General features: G+C 41.2%; 1 protein-coding gene across 2 annotated transcripts; it reads left to right on the top strand.

The window, feature by feature from the left end:
- Nucleotides 1–876: 876 nt before the first annotated feature.
- On the top strand, nucleotides 877–17,128 carry ccnjl (cyclin J-like). Of its 2 annotated transcripts, none has more exons than XM_026329639.1 (6): nucleotides 877–1,114; nucleotides 1,773–1,880; nucleotides 5,350–5,560; nucleotides 13,599–13,898; nucleotides 14,004–14,163; nucleotides 14,689–17,128. In XM_026329639.1, exons 2-6 carry the CDS (start codon nucleotides 1,803–1,805, stop codon nucleotides 15,203–15,205), a joined length of 1,266 nt encoding a protein of 421 aa, XP_026185424.1. In that variant the 5' UTR covers nucleotides 877–1,114; nucleotides 1,773–1,802; the 3' UTR covers nucleotides 15,206–17,128. The 2 variants fall into 2 exon arrangements, with proteins under 2 accessions (XP_026185424.1, XP_026185423.1); XM_026329638.1 differs by having other exon boundaries at nucleotides 1,770–1,880.
- Nucleotides 17,129–19,133: the final 2,005 nt, after the last annotated feature.

Raw genomic sequence — 19,133 nt, 5'->3', positions numbered from 1 at the left:
TACAGGGGGCGCTATTGCACCTATTGTGATTTTGTTTAATCACATGGGTTCAGGTCGGCGGGGACTACAATTCATCAATTGGTCAGATTTTAATCAGACAATGCGTGTGCGATTTATCACAACTCGAAAGTGCCAAAAACGTACGTCAACTGGGCGGGTCCGCCAAAGGAAAACCATAAAAATTAATAACGAAATTTGGATAAGTTTAGCTGCCCTTCTTGTGTAGATGAGGCTGCCCAAGAATGAGCTCTTTCGGTCAAAAGCCCAAGGAGGAGTTCGTTCAAGTTCGAGGTGAGCAAAAACAGCGAACTCACCGACCTCAAGATAAACTCCCAGCTGGTGGACTTTGACACCGGGACCTTCGGTCGGTGCTCGGGCCTAATAATGGTAATACTGAACGTGTACGTGTAATTGGTTCCTGTCAATCAATCAGTTAATATTTTTAATAGCCTGTTCAATTAACACTCCTTCATAAAATGGCAAGCTAAATGCTAAAACGAACATTAACAATAATAAAACTTTGTTTTAAAGCGTTTACAGATTAAAAGAACAATCAAATGCGAATACCAAAAACAAACAAACGAAAGAAGCAAACAAAAACAGAAGACTGAGCCTATCAGACACAGACCAGACATTTGAAGTTAAAAGAGAATATAATATTGCTGAAAAGGAATATTTATAATTTATATAATAATCATTTTAAGGAGCAAAACATGTTCAATGAGGAGCATGTAGCAAGAATGAATTGTGGGTGTTTGTAGTTCTGTGGCTGACCCCCCTAAAGGACTACAACTCCCAGGCTGGGGAGGGACGTCCTCGCACCGCAACAGCAGCAGCTGGTGCAGCCGAGGAGCCGACTTTGTTGCAGCCGAGCCACCGGAGGGAAGACGGCGGAGCTAAGTCTCTTGGAAAAGTGAACACAGTTTGGGGAAAACGGCTCGACCAGACGCCTGTTGCGGGGACTTGGCGGTGGCAGCGGCTGTAGGAACTTGTCAGCGGATGTGAACTCCGTGTTTTGGCCGGTAAAGATAAGAAAGTTGAGCCGAAGAGGACTTCTCTCATTCAGGATGTCGGACTGAGACAAAGGGGTCTGGGGGGCATTCCCGTCGGAGCGGTAGGTGGCACATGTAATAACCACCGAGTGAAAAGTTTGCCAGGTTGCCGTCCTGCGGAGAAATGAGCTGCGTTTGTGTCTGGTTTTTATCTCGCTGTGCTGATATATATCCTTTTCCTTCAAACGGGGCCAGGACTTGAGAGCCCGGTGGGCATTAACTTGTGTAGCCGCACTGTTTGGCCGCTGTCTCGTGGCGCAGACGCGCTGTGAATTATAACCAAAGTGAAGGATTTATTAATATTTAGTCCTTACAGCGAAAAGCCGAGTTCAAAGTGACATTTCTAAAAGGCTGCTCACATTCTTCAGACCACAGCGTGGTCGAGCGGGCATTTAACTGAGCCATTTAAATTCCCGAGCAGAGAAAATGGCCTGTGCGGGGAAAGAGACCTCTGCGGGTTCAGCAAGATGTTCAAAAACTTTACCGAAACCAAAATATTTCGGAAGAATAGACAAAAAAAATCTTTGTTTTTGTCTGTACCGATCCAAGCCTTTAATCCTAAAATGTATGTTAAAAATAGGCTACAACCTGTAGAATAACTTCAAATGGGTTTGTGTGTAAGCATATACACTTACATATATTTTCTGGTTATCACCTCTGTCAGCCCAGCTACTGAGAGTTTGAACTTTGTCTTGTTTTTGGACACACCTGTGTCAGCAGGTAAAGCTTTATTCTTGAAGTCTCCTCTGGATGGGAAAGATGGAGAGGGAGTTGCAGTGGTGGAAAGGACAGCTAGCTGCAGATATCCATCAGTCCCTCCGCATCAAGGTGAGTCTGCTATCACTCACCCCTGCTTCTTTACTTTGCTGGGGAATAGGGATTTTGGTGACAGGTGAAACAAACCTGTGAGTTCCATGGAAAAGCACTACAATAAAACAGCTAACAATCTGAAAATAACAGTGTCGTTTGCTATAGCTTAAGATGGTTTGATCTATGAATATGTTAAACCTACAGCTACAGTGATTAGATTCATATAAGTGATAACAATTTCAATGAATCGATTAGATTTGATATATTCTGGTTTGGGCCTGATGGCTCGACAAAACCAGAAAATTGTAAAACTCAGGAAAATTGAAATGGGTGTTGATTATGTGATTGATTATTAGAGTATAGAAATGGAAAATTAGCTAATTAAACCATGTGAGTTGTACCTTACACTTAATGACACAATAAAGCCAGAAAGGAAGTAAAATTGTAATAGGTATTTTTTTCTGTTTTCTTACATTTTACTCTATTGGCTGATCAAGGACAGTAATTTCATTATTAATCAAAATGATGATTACTTGTAGAACAACAAACAAGACAGTCTGAGGCTACAAGCCTGTGCTGCTCTTACACATACACCACACGATGTATTGAAAGGTGTAGATATAATTACATGGTCATGTTGTCTATTTAAACACGATCTAAATTAGATTACATGCAGGAGCTAAGGCTCATTAATTGAGAATATCTTAATTAACCTCAGAGCGTGATCATATTTCTTCCCATGTGTCACTTTAATGGAGACATCTGTCACTGGACTGGCATGTTGGAGCTGGGACTCTCTTGCCAGCATCACAGAGGGAGAGATGAATATAGATCAGGTTTGAGAAATCAGGTGCCTGAACGGGTTTTTGATTTTTATGAGTCTAATGTTCGGTTTGAACCCGTCTACCCGTGTTAGACGGTGTCTGAGTCAGACTGAGCTGTCAGTATGACTGTAGAGCTGTATGCAGAGATGGAAACTAAACAACACACCCACTCTTTTCTCATATGCCAAAATGAGAGACAGGCAGATACTCTTATTCTAATGTTAGGTTTTGATCTCCCTGTATCAGCTTTTTCTGTAAAATCGGAAACAACCAGCTCATCACAATATATACTACATAATGCACTGGCCTCACTGTAAATGCTGCTGGGTTGCAAAATAGAAATATCTGATGGAAGTAGTGGGTTGAGAAATGAAAGAGACTTTTCATTTTAAAAGAAACAGATTAGAGTTGATTGCTTTATTCAGGCACCTGTAGCAGGCAGCACACTGTATTTGTCTTATGACTGCTTGTTTTAATTTACATTCTGTCTTCCAGGCGTTTTTTGATTTTTCTCAAGTGAGGTATTGTATGATAGGGTAAGACATGATGCTGAATGTTTTATGGCATTTTTCCAAGATGACAGTCATTCCTCTGAGGAAAAGCAGCTTGATTTTCTTGTCATAAACTTACTTTACTTTCTTACGGTGACAGCAAACTGTTTTCCACTAAATACAGAAATATTTGTATTTCTAATACATTTAATGTCTTAAGTGGCAACTTACATATTTGATTAATCAGTTAGTTGATTGACAACATTTGGTACATGGCAAGATCAACTGTATTGCACACAGTTTGGTCACAGAAGAAATTATTTTAACAACTGAATGGATGTTGAAGTCATTTGTCAACAAAAATGCCAAATATTTCATTCTTCCTGTTTGTCAAATGGTTTTTATGATAATAAACTAACAGCTTTAGATTTTGATCTAAAAACTCATGGGGCTCTGTGAAATTGTGATGGGTGTTTTTACTAAGCAGTGTAAAATTATTTAGCAGTTAAATGAAAATAAGTGTCAGTTCCTGCTCTGAACTAGTGATCTTTATATTTATTAATGCTGAAAAGTATGCACAAATATTCTGATGACTAGTTGTAGATGTATGTTTGCCCCTAAGCTGAAAGCAGTCAGATATATAAAGTAAAGTGAAATCAGTATCAGAGCTGTGTGTAAAAAGGCCTTCACACAGTGTTCAGATTTCCTGTGTGGCGCCTGCTCCCCCACCGTCTCATCCAGCCTTAATGACGTTTGCTGCAGTGATAATGCCCTGATGTGGGAGATAGTGGTGGCGTGTAGCATGTGGCAAATTATCAGACATGCAAATCAGGTGGAGGCAGCTGTGGAATTCTTAATTATGGTGTGGGTCTCCCACAAAGATCCATCTCCACCCCACACAGAATCCAACCCCCCCCCCCCCCCCCCCCCAAGCCTCCACCCTCCACCCTGGAGCCCCCCAGACTCCAAGCCCCTCCTTCCCCCTAACCCTTCACACCCACCCCCCTTGCTCCTGCTGCTCTTGTACCCCCAGACAGACAGATGGAGAAGAGGCAGAGGCTGGACTAATGGGAGGAGAGGAGTTCAGGCAGGACTGGGTGGTATGGTTGGTTGTGGCACCAGGGGTGGAGCTCAAATATGTGGATTTGGGAGGGGGCAGTACTGTTTATTTTTGGATTCCAATGTAGTGTCAGTCTGAGTGTCATTACTATTTTAATTACCTTCAAAATAAAGAGTTGACAAAATGCATAAACCTGACCGTGTTGGTAGTTTTGGCCACACTGAGTTGTTCTATACAAAGTGTTGACTGTTGCATGTATTTCTGAGTTTTTTTTGAAACACCAAGCTTTAATTTTGAGACTATTCAAACCAACATAAAGGCAGAAATGTCCCTAAACAACAGCTCTAACATGAGATGGATTTTCTTTCTTCTAATGTAAGGACCCCTTGCTGTTTGAACTAAAGGAGATTAATCTACCAGTCTTCAGTATCTTACTAAATCCACATCAAAAGCTCTTGTTTTCTCTCACATACACTGAGTAAAAAACATTTTTTGAAAACAAAAACACTTTGTGGGATAAGCAGCTTTAACACAGATAATGTAACTGCTGAATGATTTAGTACTAAATGTTTTTTGTTTCTAACTCTGTGGCAAACCTTGAAACTGGAGCCTTTTGCTCTCCTGTTTCCTGTGGCTGATTGGAAAGATACCCGAGGCTGATTCAATGCTAATGCCCCAGAGTATCTTCCTGCCACTTTGAAACACATGCAGCTAATTGAACATGAATAGGAGATGTGCTACGGGTGAAACCTAATCCTGTATACTGCTCAACCTCCAATGGAGGAACCATACCCCCCTAAACCACACGTAGACACTACCCTGGGTCCATTGCTCAGAGTCCTGCAAGGACCCAGCAGCAATGCTGATTTAAATCAAATTGATATAAGGCTGAAACATAATCTGTAATTTTCCGTGTTAAATTGAGTTGTCTTTTTGATATATGTACTTAAGAGCCACAGTATCTCTTTTGATTGCAGTTAAGCCCAGTCAGCAGGAGACATGCATGGCTCACCATTATTATGCATATTCTCTACAACCCCCATGTTTCTGCTTCCTGCCCTCCCTGCTCCTCTCACCCCCCATCACTAACCCCCGCCCTTCTGCCTCTCCAGGAGCTGAAGTTACCAGTTTACCGGGCCCACTCTCCGCAAATTGGCATGCGAAGGTACTTTGCAGATTTGCTGGCCATCCTCAGTAATCGCTACCAGTTATGTCCTACAGCGCGTCACCTGGCCGTCTACTTGCTGGACTTGTTCATGGACCACTACGATGTGGCCATCAAGCAGCTCTATGTGATCGCCCTCTCCTGTCTGCTCCTAGCTAGTAAGTCCATTCACAGCCATTCATCTTCCAGAAATTCATCTGCTTATATTTTCTGTAGTTCTTTGCTTGACAGCGACATGTATTTATAGACTGTTTTTCCTCTTTAGACTCAAATGTGTTTAAATTGATTTTTTGGGAGAACCCAATCCTTAAATCTAAACTTAAATATATTTCAGAGGAAGCTTTATGTAGATTCAGTTTTGTGTTTTCATTGTGATGGGTGTTATATTCTCACATTCCCTGTAAATGTGCAAGAGCTGCAAAGAAACTCTTCTGAGTGAAAAAGCTACTATGACTGTGGTTGAAGTGCAGATGGCACAAGGTGAAACACTTCCTGCGCCAGGGCTAATTTGAGTTACACTCAGGAGACCGTCATGTTTTTCTCTTCCAGCCCAACATTTCAGGCTGATCCTATAGCCTGTAATGTTTACTGCTAGCTGCAGTGTTATTTAAAAAACAAACAAAACAAAAACAACAAGCATTGTGATAGGATGATTGTACCACTGTGTCTCCAGTATATTACCTGTCTTTAGTCCTGTCTGCCATAACATGTCTCGGTCTGCTGCTGTTAGTCTAGTCTTTGTAATTAATTTGAGAGAGCTAGTAATGCCTCTGCCAAGGTCAAAGTGTCCTCGAATCAAAGATGTTATATATATTTTTTTGTTTTTTTTACTGTCAGTGAAAACATGGTTCATTGAAGATAACTATTTTAAACTACAGCTGTAAATGGTTCCTATTTAATCACCTTGAAGCTTGGGAGAAATTATAGTGCCCAGCTGTTTAGGAAATTACTGACTTTTCTTTAAAGTGGTTTTGGTGCTGAGTGACGGACAGGGAAGTTGGGAAGTACTAAGAGATAGACTAAGGAATTTTTGGGGTTTGGCCTTTTCATTGGATTGTTTTTGATGACACATTTTGGAAAACACCAGACTCATCCTTGAAAATACTAATCTTACTAAACTGGAAACTGCATACCTTCAAAACGATCAAGTTAAAACTTTATACTTCGGAGTATAAAGCTACTACTTGAGTATTTCCTCTTTGGACCGATGAGTGGTTGTTATTCTTTGCTTGTAGCTACTGCTTCACTCAAGCTGTGGGTGTTTCTGTAAAGCAAGTGAAAGATTACTTAGTCTGATAACCAGTACCCAACACATCAGAATGTTTCTTTGTGTGCTTTGTGTAAAGCAGGTGTGTTCATCAGTTTCTTCCTGCTGATGCATGGTGCACAATGTGTGGTCGTTATTAGCATCACTGTGTCTGTCTGGTGATTAAAAGACTGAGGTTTTCTGTACATTAATGCAGCCCTTGGCATCATGGGTAATTAGACTAATGATGCTGTCAAAGTGGGAGTCTGGAACAGGGCCCACTCACTTGGGAAGGCTCAGTTTATGTGTGCATGTAGTCGTGTAGGCCATCTTTGCAATCAGAGTAGTCTCTGTGGTGGGATGAATTTAAATATGAGACTTGAAAAAGGTTTTATTTAAAACCATTCTTATGAGGGTCCAAGAATAGCTTTGAGAGTTTGCTCCTGGAGTGATAGAAATATTATCCATCCAACCTGGACAGAGGTTCTTCTGCTCTCTAACAGATTAATCAGGTTTGTTTTATTGAATATATTGATTGTGGCTTTCAGTTAGTCAGGCTCTCTCCTCTCTGCTCTCTTGCCTCTGACTCCTCCTGGACTCTAGGGAGTCTCTCCCATGATTGATGATGGCTTGAAAGGGTGTTTGATTCAAAGTAGTCTTGGTTTTTTATCTGTCCTGAGGTGCTTTGGAATCTGGCCTAGTTATTGAACAGCCTCCCGAGCTCCCTCTTTCTGCTTTGGACAGGCACATACATTGTCTTTCTTTAAATATTTCTGGCTTCTGCACTCAGTTAATTAATCGTTACCTCTTTTGTGCCTCTCAGCAGTCACTGGTTAATCCTGTTACTCTATTGTCGGTGTTTTTTTTGTTTTTTTGTGGGTGCTTGCCTGTGCATGTTTGTTCATGAATGAGCTCTTTTTTTTATTTGCAGGAGTAAGATTATGGTCAGTTTTTCAAACCCACAGGGGCCGAGTGTTATTGACTGTTGTGCATTTATTTAGTTACCTTGATCATTTCATAGAGCCCAATTACACAAAGAAAGCAAAATCCTGTAAAAATTGACTTAGTGTAAACTGCAAATTTCCACTTAAAAACCAGTTCCTAAACTTAACTTTCTATTGTGTTACATTCCACGAGGTCCTGCAGTGATCACATCAGTCTTCCTGGCAGGTTGGTCCCTCACGTCAGAGCTCTGCACACTGCAGCTATTTGTTATGGTAAATGACATAATGGATGTGTCTGCTGCCAGCCGGTACAAAAATGCCATTGATTTTTTTTTTTTTTTTTTTTTTCTCAATGTTTTGTTTTGTTTTGTTTTTTTGCCGTAATCACATGTTTTGTTAGATTTGTTATTTACTCTTGGTTATGACTGTTGGATACTGTTGTGATTTCTTTTGTGGTGTGATTTAGCAGTGAATTCACGATGAAGCTGGATTTTATCTATTTTGTTCAGTGAATCTAATTTAGTGAAAGGTCTCCAAAAAATATAAATAAACAAATAAGAAGAGCCTCCTTGAAAAACCAACAGAAAACTCAGTCATTTTGACTTCATGGTGCACTTACATAGACATAGCCTGGGGGGGCAGGGAGGAACTGTGTTGAGGGGCACCTGCCATATGCTCTCCGAGTCAGGCCTCAAACAAAAGCCCGTCACTGCAAGCAGGACAGCTAGCCAGCCAGACCCGTTGCAGAGAGGGGGAGGGGAGCAGAAACTTGGGGGGGGGTTGTGTGCAGGCGTGTGTGTGTGTGTGTGTGTGTGTGTGTGTGTGTGTGTGTGTGTGTGTGTGTGTGTGTGTGTGTGTGTGTGTGTGTGTGCGTGTGTGCGTGCGTGCGTGCGTGTGTGTGTGTGGTAAGGTCTTGCTATAAGCTAACATTGCTAAATGAGGAGATGGTTACTATGGCAACCTTGTAATAAACCTTGTATTTTTTTTTTTTTCATCCAAGTCTAATCCATTAGAGTTTAGGGGGCATTGCTTTACTGCCACATTACCACTTAAACGACTGGGCTCTAGTGGTGTCCTTTTACCTTTGGCTGCTGGCTCTGTTTCCTCTTCGTTCTCTCACCTTGTCAGGGACAGGCAGGGCGAGCCAATCCTGGGACAGGGTGGCCAGTAAAAGCAGGCCCACATCCCCGGGGGGTTGGGAAACAAGTGGAGCGGTACTTCAAAGGCAGGTCGGCTGCTGATGTTAAACAGGGTAGAAAGGGAGGGAGAGGTGATGGCCTGCAAAATGGAACATGTTAGAACTGAACCACCCAGTAGGGTGCCCTGAAATGTAGATTAACAGGGGACCCGTTTCCCCCTTTAGACCCCTCAGAGGTTTGTCAGTAATTCTGATAGAACTGTTGTCATGTGGGGCTTTTATAATTAAAGAAATTATGTAGAGATGTGTCTGAGTTTGGAAAGAGTAATAATGTTCATTATTGTCAGTTGGTACCAAAGCACCAATTCACCTTTTTTAATTGAGAGGTTTTATCTACAAACTTTTGAAGGCATGTCAACATTTAGTCATATTCTGTGTTTTGTTGTGAAAAGCCTGAGGCTCTTCTTTCACACACACTACCTCTGCCAGCCCTCATCACCCATGAGGCAGGGCCTTTATACTCTCAGCCGATGCCCCCCCCCCCCCCCCCCCCCCCCCCAAGAACACACACATATACCCATACACTGGGCCTGGTTTCTAGGATTCTCCCTGGTCACCCAGGCATTAGCATCAGGGGCCAAAGGTCATCTTGGGCCTACATTGTGAGAGCCTCCAGGGCCAGGGGTGGCAACACAGAAATTCTGTGACGGAGCTGTGACCAATTTCACCCTTCCAATGAAAGATGAACCAGCAAATAAAAAGAGTTTAAAGAGCAGAGGAAAGTTCTTCAATGGCTGTCAAGTCAAAACGAAAAAGCAGGAGAGAGTGAGGATGAAAATAAAAATTGGTTAAGTTTTTTTTTTAAATTTATTAACCTTAAATAATATGTTACATATACATCTCTTGTTTTGAGTTGTTAGATTATAATTTGTATATTATCATTCTTCCCCATTCTTCTAGTGACAAAATATGTTTGCTGTTTTCGAAGAAGATTGTTTCAGCAATTACTAACTTTGCTGTACTGTGTCAGGGACACCACTTTAACCCAGTTCCTGTATAGTAATGTTTTAACTAGCTATTAGAGTTGTAACCATCATATAACTTATAGGGACCTTATATGTCAGTATTTGGTGTAGCACTTTATAAACAACTTCCATAAACACACTTATTATCTGGAATTTCAGTTTTCATTTTATGCAAAGCTTGTAAAATGGAGAGCAACAGAAAAAGAGGCCTCTCTGTGTGAGACTCTCAGGTTTCCTTACAACCCCTATCAGTTGAAATCCTTACCCACCCCGCCCCCACCTCTTTCCCAAACTGCACACCTGGGAGGAGGCCCTGCATCCTGGTCTTACCTCTCCCTGACCCCTGACCTCTAGCCTCTCCCTGTTTACTCAACCTTTTCTCATGATCACCTTCACCTGTGGGTGCTGTGACAAAGGATCTGTGTCCTATAGTTGTAACGTATGGAAAGATAGTTGGTGTAGATGAAAAGGAAGACTGCCCCCCCCCCCTTCATCTCTGCACCTCTTCCATGCCCACAGACTTAAGATAGGATCATTTAACCGCCTGCATTTCAGGTAGGCTGAGCTCACAGGAGAGGAATGCACTGTCAGGCCACATTCAGACTGACAACAGCAAAATGGCACAAAGGGGCCGTGATGGTGTTTGCTTGTTGCTCCAGGGCATCATTGAGAAGATGAAATACACACCACAAAGTTCACCTAATGGCTTATCACACATTGAGACACTGAATGAGGTTGTGCAGCTTGTGAGATAAATGTTGAAATAACACAATAACAAGATGCACATGCACAAATAGATATGTTTGCAAATAGGTAGTTGCACTTTCATCTTGGTCAGGCCTTTATGTGGGTGGTTAAGGGTGGGTATCAGACCTCAGTACCACCAGCAATGCATCTGTAATGTGAAGCATCACAAATTGAGTAATTAAATGATGTAATTTAAATTGTGTTATTTTGTATTGATCAGCTATTCCATCCATCATCTACTGCTTATTCTTTGATCAGATGTTTCCTGATCTAAGTTAATAATCTTGTTTGACCATTTGTAACATTAAATCTGTTTTATGCTTTTTGAAAGTTTTAAATTGGAAAAAAAAAAGACTTACTGCATCCTGAGCTGTTTATGATGGGGCTTGGTTAGAAGGTGTCATCTTTAAATGACCAATGATATTTTAGACCAAGTGATAAATCAGTAATGTAAAAAGTAATTCTTCTGTGGCTTCTTTGCTGCAGTGCCAACTCACTGTAAAGAATGAGGCCATAATACATGCAGGAGTATGTTCTTTTTGCAGGAAACTGGTTTGTGGCTCATGCTGTATTTCTGTAGGTTCCTCTGAAGTTGTTTTCTGTTTTTAACGTCAGGCATCCCACATTAGTAAGCAGACACAGTAATCACAGGGCACAATAGAAATTGACTTGTGCCAATTCTCTCTTAAGATCAAAGAGGCTGGGGCTGTGTGGAGACTGGGGGCAGTGGTGGCTTTTTATGGCAGCATCTGTGTGGACATAGCAGTCTAGAAGCAGACAGAACCCTGATCCAGAGGATATGAGGGTGAGAGAATAGGGCAAGTGTGGACTGGGCTGCGGAACAAGCCCTGGTGGGTGTAAACAGCCCAGTTTCACTGTGCTTCCTGTTCTGCTGGAGAGACGCCATTACTGCCTGTCTGCTAATTACCCCTCTGGCCTGTTACGCTGCAGATTCCCCACCCCCTCCCTTCATGCTCTCCCAACCATTGCCTCTCTCTTCCTCTGTGCTGCCCTTCTTAATGGCAGGTCGCAACATCAGTGGTAAAACTCACACTCTACAGGAAGACGCGTTGTTCTCCGAGACATGTGGACAAAGAGGTAAATGAGGTCCGTCAAAGACGGCCACAAAAGCTATGGTGTGTCAGGCAGTCGTTGCATGGAGTATCCAACTGCAGCTTGGAAAAGTCCATAAAGCCCCTGTTTATGATGTTTGTTGCTATGGCTTTAGATTAGAGGCCAAGATTTAGCCCAACAGAGGGATGTTGTTATTCCCAGCTCGATGCATATTTTGACAAAAATGATACATTACTTGCTAATCCTAGGCAGTGGAAATACTATGTAACTTTATTACACCGACTAAATGGCACTGTACAACAGTGTGTATGTGCTTACTTGCATGTATGATTTCACGGTAATCATACTTTACCCAAACATGGTGAATCAAGGAGAGCTAGCTAAAATGTAGAGGTAGGATATATCAGCCAGACTGATATGTTAGTCAGTGGTGGTTGCAGATATATGTGTCTGCGTATTTGTTGCCTGTTAAATAACAAAGGACCTGTGACATATTTCAGGCTGTTTATACTGTTGCCATTTGTTTGTCCAACAAACAGCATGGATATATTTGTTTTTAGCTGTTAAATGTCCCACTCATTACATTTCACATAGGTTTTCAAAAGGAAGCAAAGGTTATACTTTAGATTAAGTCCCCTATTGCACATTTTAAAAAAGTATAAAAATGTTTACTTAAGTGGTTTATAATCCCACTTATGTGGTTGAAAGCAGATATTAGGACATTTGCAGTGTTTGCAGTATTTTTCAGCAGTTGTAACGACCTTTGAAGATGTGATTTGTATTATTGCAGCTGTTATGCTGACAACAGCCTAAAAGTCCAGTAACTATTGAGCTTGAATTTAAGGAGTCAGTCAGTTCTTTTATAAATTTACAATGCGTTCTCACATCCTGAGTATGGGTAAAGGAAGCTTGTATCAGAGTAACCTGACACCTCCTTGCTCTCATATTTAAAGTTTGAGCAGAGGCCTGTTCGAGCTGTGGATTAAAGGCAGAGTCACCCCCGTTCATTGGCCACATGGACCCTGAGGCCTTGGGGCTGTTGCTATGGAAAGGAGGATATCTTGGAATGGGGAGGGGGCTCACCATAATGGCACCGCTGTAATGTCTGCGAGTGTCTAGAGAGAGAGAGAGGGATGAAAATATAAGGGATAAAGCTGACTGGCTTTTTCATAGAAAGTAATTTGGCTTGTATAATCCATTGTAAATGCCCTGCTCTTTAAGCCTATAGTGATACTTCCTAGGCTTGTTAGTGTAAGAGCATAGCTTTATAGCCAGATGTTCAGTAATAGTCAACTTAATTGCTAATGCTTAGCAGGCACTTGTTAGGTTTTGTGGAAGCTAAGACTTTTTTTTTTTTTTTAGGGCTGACCATAACCCTAGTCCATGGCTTCAGGTGATTATTTAATATTATCCACAAAGAAGGTGGTAACTTTAGCTTTTCCCAAGAAATGTTAGGGTTCTGTGTCTGTCTTTAAAACTAGTTGTGTGGATTTATATCTCCACAGGTAGTTGTCTGACTTCAGTATTCACTCAGTTGTTAGTACCAATAAATTAGCTCCTGTAAATGGACTGCAATTACATAGAGCTTTTATACATTGACAAAACACTTTACAAATTTGCCTCATTCAGTGATTATTATTTGCTTATTTATCGATCGATTTATTTATATATTTTTCAAAATAATTTCAGTTTATAAGTTACCTGTCACAATGCTCGTTGTGCATTTTTGTTCAAAAATTTAAACCCAAAGATGTTTGCTTCAAAAAGATATAAAACAGAAAATTTGACAAGTTAAAATGTTTGACATTTTCCTTTTAATGATAATGAGAGCACATGTTGGTGATAATAAATGTAAGCTGACACATGAAATAAACTGTCTGTGATGCATAGAATTGTTTACAGAGTACAGTCTATTTTTATCAGGTGAGAAGACCCGCTGGCTCATATACGTTCAAATTTGGTTCTGGAGAATGAATTGTAATAAACACTGTCAGTAACCTTACTCCTGTTTTTTCTTTTCAGGTAAATTTGAGGAGAAGGAGGACCGGGTTCCCAAACTGGAGCAGCTGAACTCTCTGGGCTTTATGTGCAGCCTGAACCTGGTTCTCAACAAAAGGGATCTGATCAAAATGGAGCTTTTGCTGTTGGAGACCTTTGGCTGGAATCTGTGCATGCCCACACCTGCTCACTTTATTGACTACTACCTCCATGCTTCGGTGCAGGAGGGCGACCTGTACAACGGCTGGCCCCTGTCCTCCCTCTCCAAGACCAAGGCTTTCATGGACAAATACACTCACTACTTTCTGGAAGTCTCACTGCAAGGTGGGTTACGAGGAGGACAGTGAACTGGACTTTGCTCATTGGGCGTTTGTTCATGATGTTGTAAGTTTAATCAAAGAATTTATAAAACTTTTATCTTTCTTCTAGACCATGCCTTCCTGAGTTTCCGACCATCCCAGGTTGCGGCTGCATGTGTGGCAGCATCTCGCATTTGCCTTCAGATTTCCCCAAGCTGGACGACCACCCTCCATCTGCTAACAGGCTACTCCTGGGACCACCTCACACAGTGCATTGAACTCATGCTGCTGTAAGAGACACATGAAACACACATGCCAGATGTGAAGTAAAGATTTTAAAGCTAGTGGGCTACTTGGAGTGTTGACTAGAAGGTCCCTTGTTCTGTATGGTTTTGGGTTAGAAGAAAGCTGCTGCTTCAGCCACTGAGTGGAGTCTTACCATGTGGGTATCACAGCCTGTCCATCTGATGGTTCCAGCTGATAGTGCTGTGCAGTTTAACAGCTGTAATTATGTTGCACATTTCTTGGTCAGCAGGAGGCAGTGTCTTTATTTGTGTGCATCTGTGCAAGTGTAATTATTTGCATGTGTTGAGCTAATTGTGTGGGAGGAAAAAGCGTTGGCTCAGACATATTTCTGCTCCTGTTGATATCTGTATCTGTGCAGCCTTTTACTGCCTGGACCTTTTACTTTGCTTTCCCCCTAGTAATACGATGGTGATCTTGGTTCTAATTCACTGCTAAATTCCCTAAATATTTTTATTTTTCAGCTTTTGCTGTGATTATGACTGAAATACGTGTGGTTTTCCCTTTCACAGTGCTCATGACAACGATGTTAAGGAAGCCAACAAAACCAAATCCACTCCTCCTCACAGACCCTCCTCTCTGCAGTCTCAGCCCCAGACCTCTCACCTCTCTCCAGTGTCAGTCATCCAGAGACCAGTGTCCTCCTCTACTTCCTCCACACCACAGCTGCTCTTTCAGCCCGATGGCTTCCCACAGCTTTCACAGCATTCCCCATCCCTGTCCCAGCTGCAAGCGCTGTCTGACTCCCAGGCTTTGGGGCCTGTGGTGAACATGTCTCAGGACTTCCTTCAGAGCCACAGGATGAGTCTGCTAACTGGGGCTCCGTCCATGACTCCTGCGGCTGGGTTCCCGTCCTACCCCAGCCTGACGTCTGGTCTGCAGCCAGGGGCTCGTGCACTGCCGCTCCAGGGCCCGATCTCTGTGCAGATGGCCCTCGCTGGAGAGCCACGGCACTGTCTGAGTATGGCTTACAGCGGAGGCTACCTGGGGGCGCATCACACTTTCACAGCCGGCTGCTTTGAAAGGTGACGCCAGGAGACGGAGAGGGAAAAGAAACCCTTGCAGGAATGCACCGCTGTGCGTCCATCCCAACTCCCTACCCCAAAACTTCCACTTACAAACCTTCTCTCTCTCTCCGTCAGCACCGCAACACCATCAGCATGTCCAACATCACCATCCTTCTCACAGAGACGCCTCAAACGCAAGCAGAGGTCCAAAGGCAAAACTGACCCAGTGGAAGTCATCACACTGACGTGACTAATGATTCATATGTAATATTGAGAAATTGCAAAAATGTTATTGCCATATTCTGAACTGGTTTCATACATCTGTGTTATTATGAGACTGTCATCACTGTGAATGAGATGAAAGCAGCAGTGTGATCTCACACCCACCTCATTCAGTGCCTATTCTCAGTTGTGTGATAGCTGAGCCCATTTTAGTAGTGCACAGAACACAACAGTATCTGTGATAAGGATATTTTGCTGCTTGACATATTTTTAAAACTTCTAATCCCAAAAAAATGAACACATCTCAGAAAGGAAGATTGGCTTGTGTTGCTTTTGGAGCCAGCAAGAAGAAACCGAGGATTGTGGCTGACTTGGCAGGAGACAAAAAGGCTACGTATGATGGTGACATTTTTGGTTGTCTCCTGAATGCCAGCGAGCCTTGATCTAAGGCCTGGAGTGTCTGTTAGCTGTGAAAGGCCCCTCAGGGTATTGCTCACCACATAAGACCTCAGAGTGGATGAAGCATTAATTGTTGGGTGCACGGCAGGTGATCCTACGGTGTTTCTTTATTTTTTTTCCCCTGTCTGCTCACTCTGTCTTCGTCATCTTTTCTCTCTCATCTCCAAAGTCGGGCCATGTGACAGAGCCGTCACACACCCTGGTGAAAATGTGGTTCCCTCGCAGCTGCAGGCTTTCTCATAAAAAAGTTTAAATTTTTCTCCAGCTCCACTCAAAGAATTGAACACAAACTGATGTGACTGGACCAGCATGGTGAAGGAGACATGTGTTTTACATATGAATTGCTGCTGCCTTCTTATGAACTGTTGGTTCTGTGTCTGTGTTACTGACTCCAATGTTTACATGAACCACTAAGTATCAGGGACTTGAATAATATTACTTGAATATAATGCCATTGAAACATGCCATAGCTTTTATTTATGACTTTTTTTCTTTCATTAATTTTGTTTTCTATTGTTTAGATTTTTATACCAAGTTAGAAACACACCATTAATTGATTATAGTTTTCTTTGTACCTGATCATAAACTGTAAACTGTAAAACTCAGGTTTTAAGGCTGAAACTAGCAGCCTTCTCATTATTCTGTGCTATTATGCTTTAAAACAGATGCTAATGCAGCATCTGTGGGGTTTGAAATACCCCCTTATTCATCACTGGACCATACTCTGTTTATAGCTCTAACTGAAAGCATGAAACAGTCTATTTGTATCACGGTGAACAACCTCATGGTCACTGGTTTCACACACATCTGTAGTCAGTCGTCTGTAATTGCTTCCAAGATTTCTGTAGTAGTAATTCCCAATCCACTTCCTGTTATGCTATAAACACATCCAGATTCCCGGTGCCAGTTGCCCACTGGTTACCATAGTGATTCCTAAATGACCACAGACCCCAACTTCTGGGATGTTGTTGACTCATTTGTGACTAAAATAGGGCTTCAAAAAACCCAATTATTTTCATGGATAATTAATTGGACTCAGTCCACTGTGATGTCTATTGTTTCTGAAAGTGTTGAGAATGATCCATTATTCAATATTGACTATTGAGATTAACTGCTTTACCCAACAAACGCTTAAAAAGTCAAAGAAGCTCAATATATATTTGACAAACACGAGAATGGTGAGAAATGTTTGTCATTTTGCCTGAAAATTAACAAGTTATTTTTTAAAATCGCTTATCCATTTTGCATCATTTGACTAATCCATGCATCGCCTTAGGCTGAAATGAAACCGTTGGCGGATCAGATGTGGTGTGGGGAATAGTGTTGTTCTGGAAGAAAATATATTATATTATTTGCAATAATAAAACTTATTGCAAATCTTACTCAAACTTCAGACTACCTGTGATTTGACATATTTAGACTTTTACATTTCAAACTTTTTTTTTTTTTTTTTTGCTGTGAAACTTAGATTCATAGTCAGATGTGCGTTTTTCACATAACACTACACTAAGCCTTCTGACCACTGCAATGCCCAGACTAATATAATGATGAATCACCAAATCTTATATAGCTAGCTGTTTTCCCAACCGTTTAAAGGAACATTTTAATGTGCTTTTGAATGAAGATGCTATGTCTTTGTTTTGCAAATGTTTATGTACAGTTTTGTTATATTTTGTATTTTCATTACATTTTAGTTCAAGCTTTTTGTGATTCTCTTGATGAATACTGTTGGTGTGAACTAGATTTGTTCTTAGAGTTCAACTTGCTGTTTTTTCCTAATTCATGAGCAATTTCTCACTGAGGTGTCAAAGGTGCAATATGTCTTTTTCTGTTGAAACTGACCACAGCCATCACTGTCTAGTGTTACACCACTGGTTCATCTCTTTCTAACTTATTTTGACGATTGTGTGATTTGACTTGCTGCAGCTTGGTTTCCTCTAGGGGTCAGTGGGCTTTGAACACAATGAATATGTTGCATATTGCAGCCACCTCCTTTGAGTGATATAACTGAATGCTTTTTGTTTTTGGTTTTTTTTTTTTTTTTTTTTTTTTGGTCTTTTAGTTAGTTTTACCCTGCATCTTTTTCCTCTTGTGAAAGGTGCTGATGACTCTCACACCAAACAACACTTGTCCCATGTGATAGTAATGAAATGATACCCCAAACTTCCCGTTTATATTTTTATAATATTTTGTACCAATCTGTAGTCTGCGTTTAAGTGACACTGAATGATAAAATTATTTTATCATAATGTGCCACGGAAAAATAAACACACAACTGAACTTCTGAGGGATGTGTTTCTTCTGACAAAGCAGGACTGAAGTGCCTGGAGCATTAAGTGAAATGATGGTTTCTACTGCATTGTTTTAATTGATTTAGAGCAAAGACGGACTGAATGTATATTTTGGGAAAAGCGCGCTTATCTAAATTTTACATGCAGTTAAAGTTTACATACAACACATACTGCCTAATAGGAGTAGCTAATACGTAGCTTTGCCCTGCGTCAACAAAAATAAAATTTGCTTTACAAATTCATACCCTCAACACTGCTAGATATGCATACTTTCTCCACCACTGACTAAAACGCACTTTGTATTTCAAGTCACATCAAAAGCAAATCAGCTCATTTTTCATTCCCACTCTCCTGACCAGGAGTTGAATATTCCAACCATGAGAAGGATTTTTCAGACTGCAGGCAAAGTTATTGCTCAACATTTGACAATGAAGTTCAGTTCTTCTACTTCCCAACTCCACCCCCTCAGCTCAATCAGAGCTTTCAATGTGTTATGGCATTTTGATATATAGAAATCTATTCAGTGCTGGGGCACTCTCTCATATACAGATGTTATCGTCCTGTGTAATGCCTGCAAATTAACCACCCTCTTTGTGTTGGACACAGCACAGTGGACTCTTAGAAATTGCTGACCCTTAGCTCTGTTCTCAGCAGCACAGTGGAATATTTATTTTATCAGGATTTCTTTTTTTTTCTCCTGAGGCAGAAATGTTTAGGGGTGAAGCACAGCCATTAAGAAATTGCTGTATATCAGCTCATAGATATTTAATTAGCATTAAATTAAATAATGAATGACTCCACATAAGCCAAATCAAAATGTAATTAACTTGGCTTGGAGATTAAAGACTGATCATTATTTGGCATTGCTTTGATGCACACTATATACATTACTTTATTTTTACATTTTATATTTATTTATTTTTCCTTCAATGTGAAGTGACTCATTTCTAAAGGGAGGTGGAGTGGTTGGGGATGGGG

The sequence above is a fragment of the Mastacembelus armatus genome, chromosome 10, assembly GCF_900324485.2.
Source record: "Mastacembelus armatus chromosome 10, fMasArm1.2, whole genome shotgun sequence".
Lineage (NCBI taxonomy): Eukaryota > Metazoa > Chordata > Actinopteri > Synbranchiformes > Mastacembelidae > Mastacembelus > Mastacembelus armatus.
Note: the sequence above shows the minus strand (reverse complement) of the source record. Positions and strands in the feature narration are given on the sequence as shown.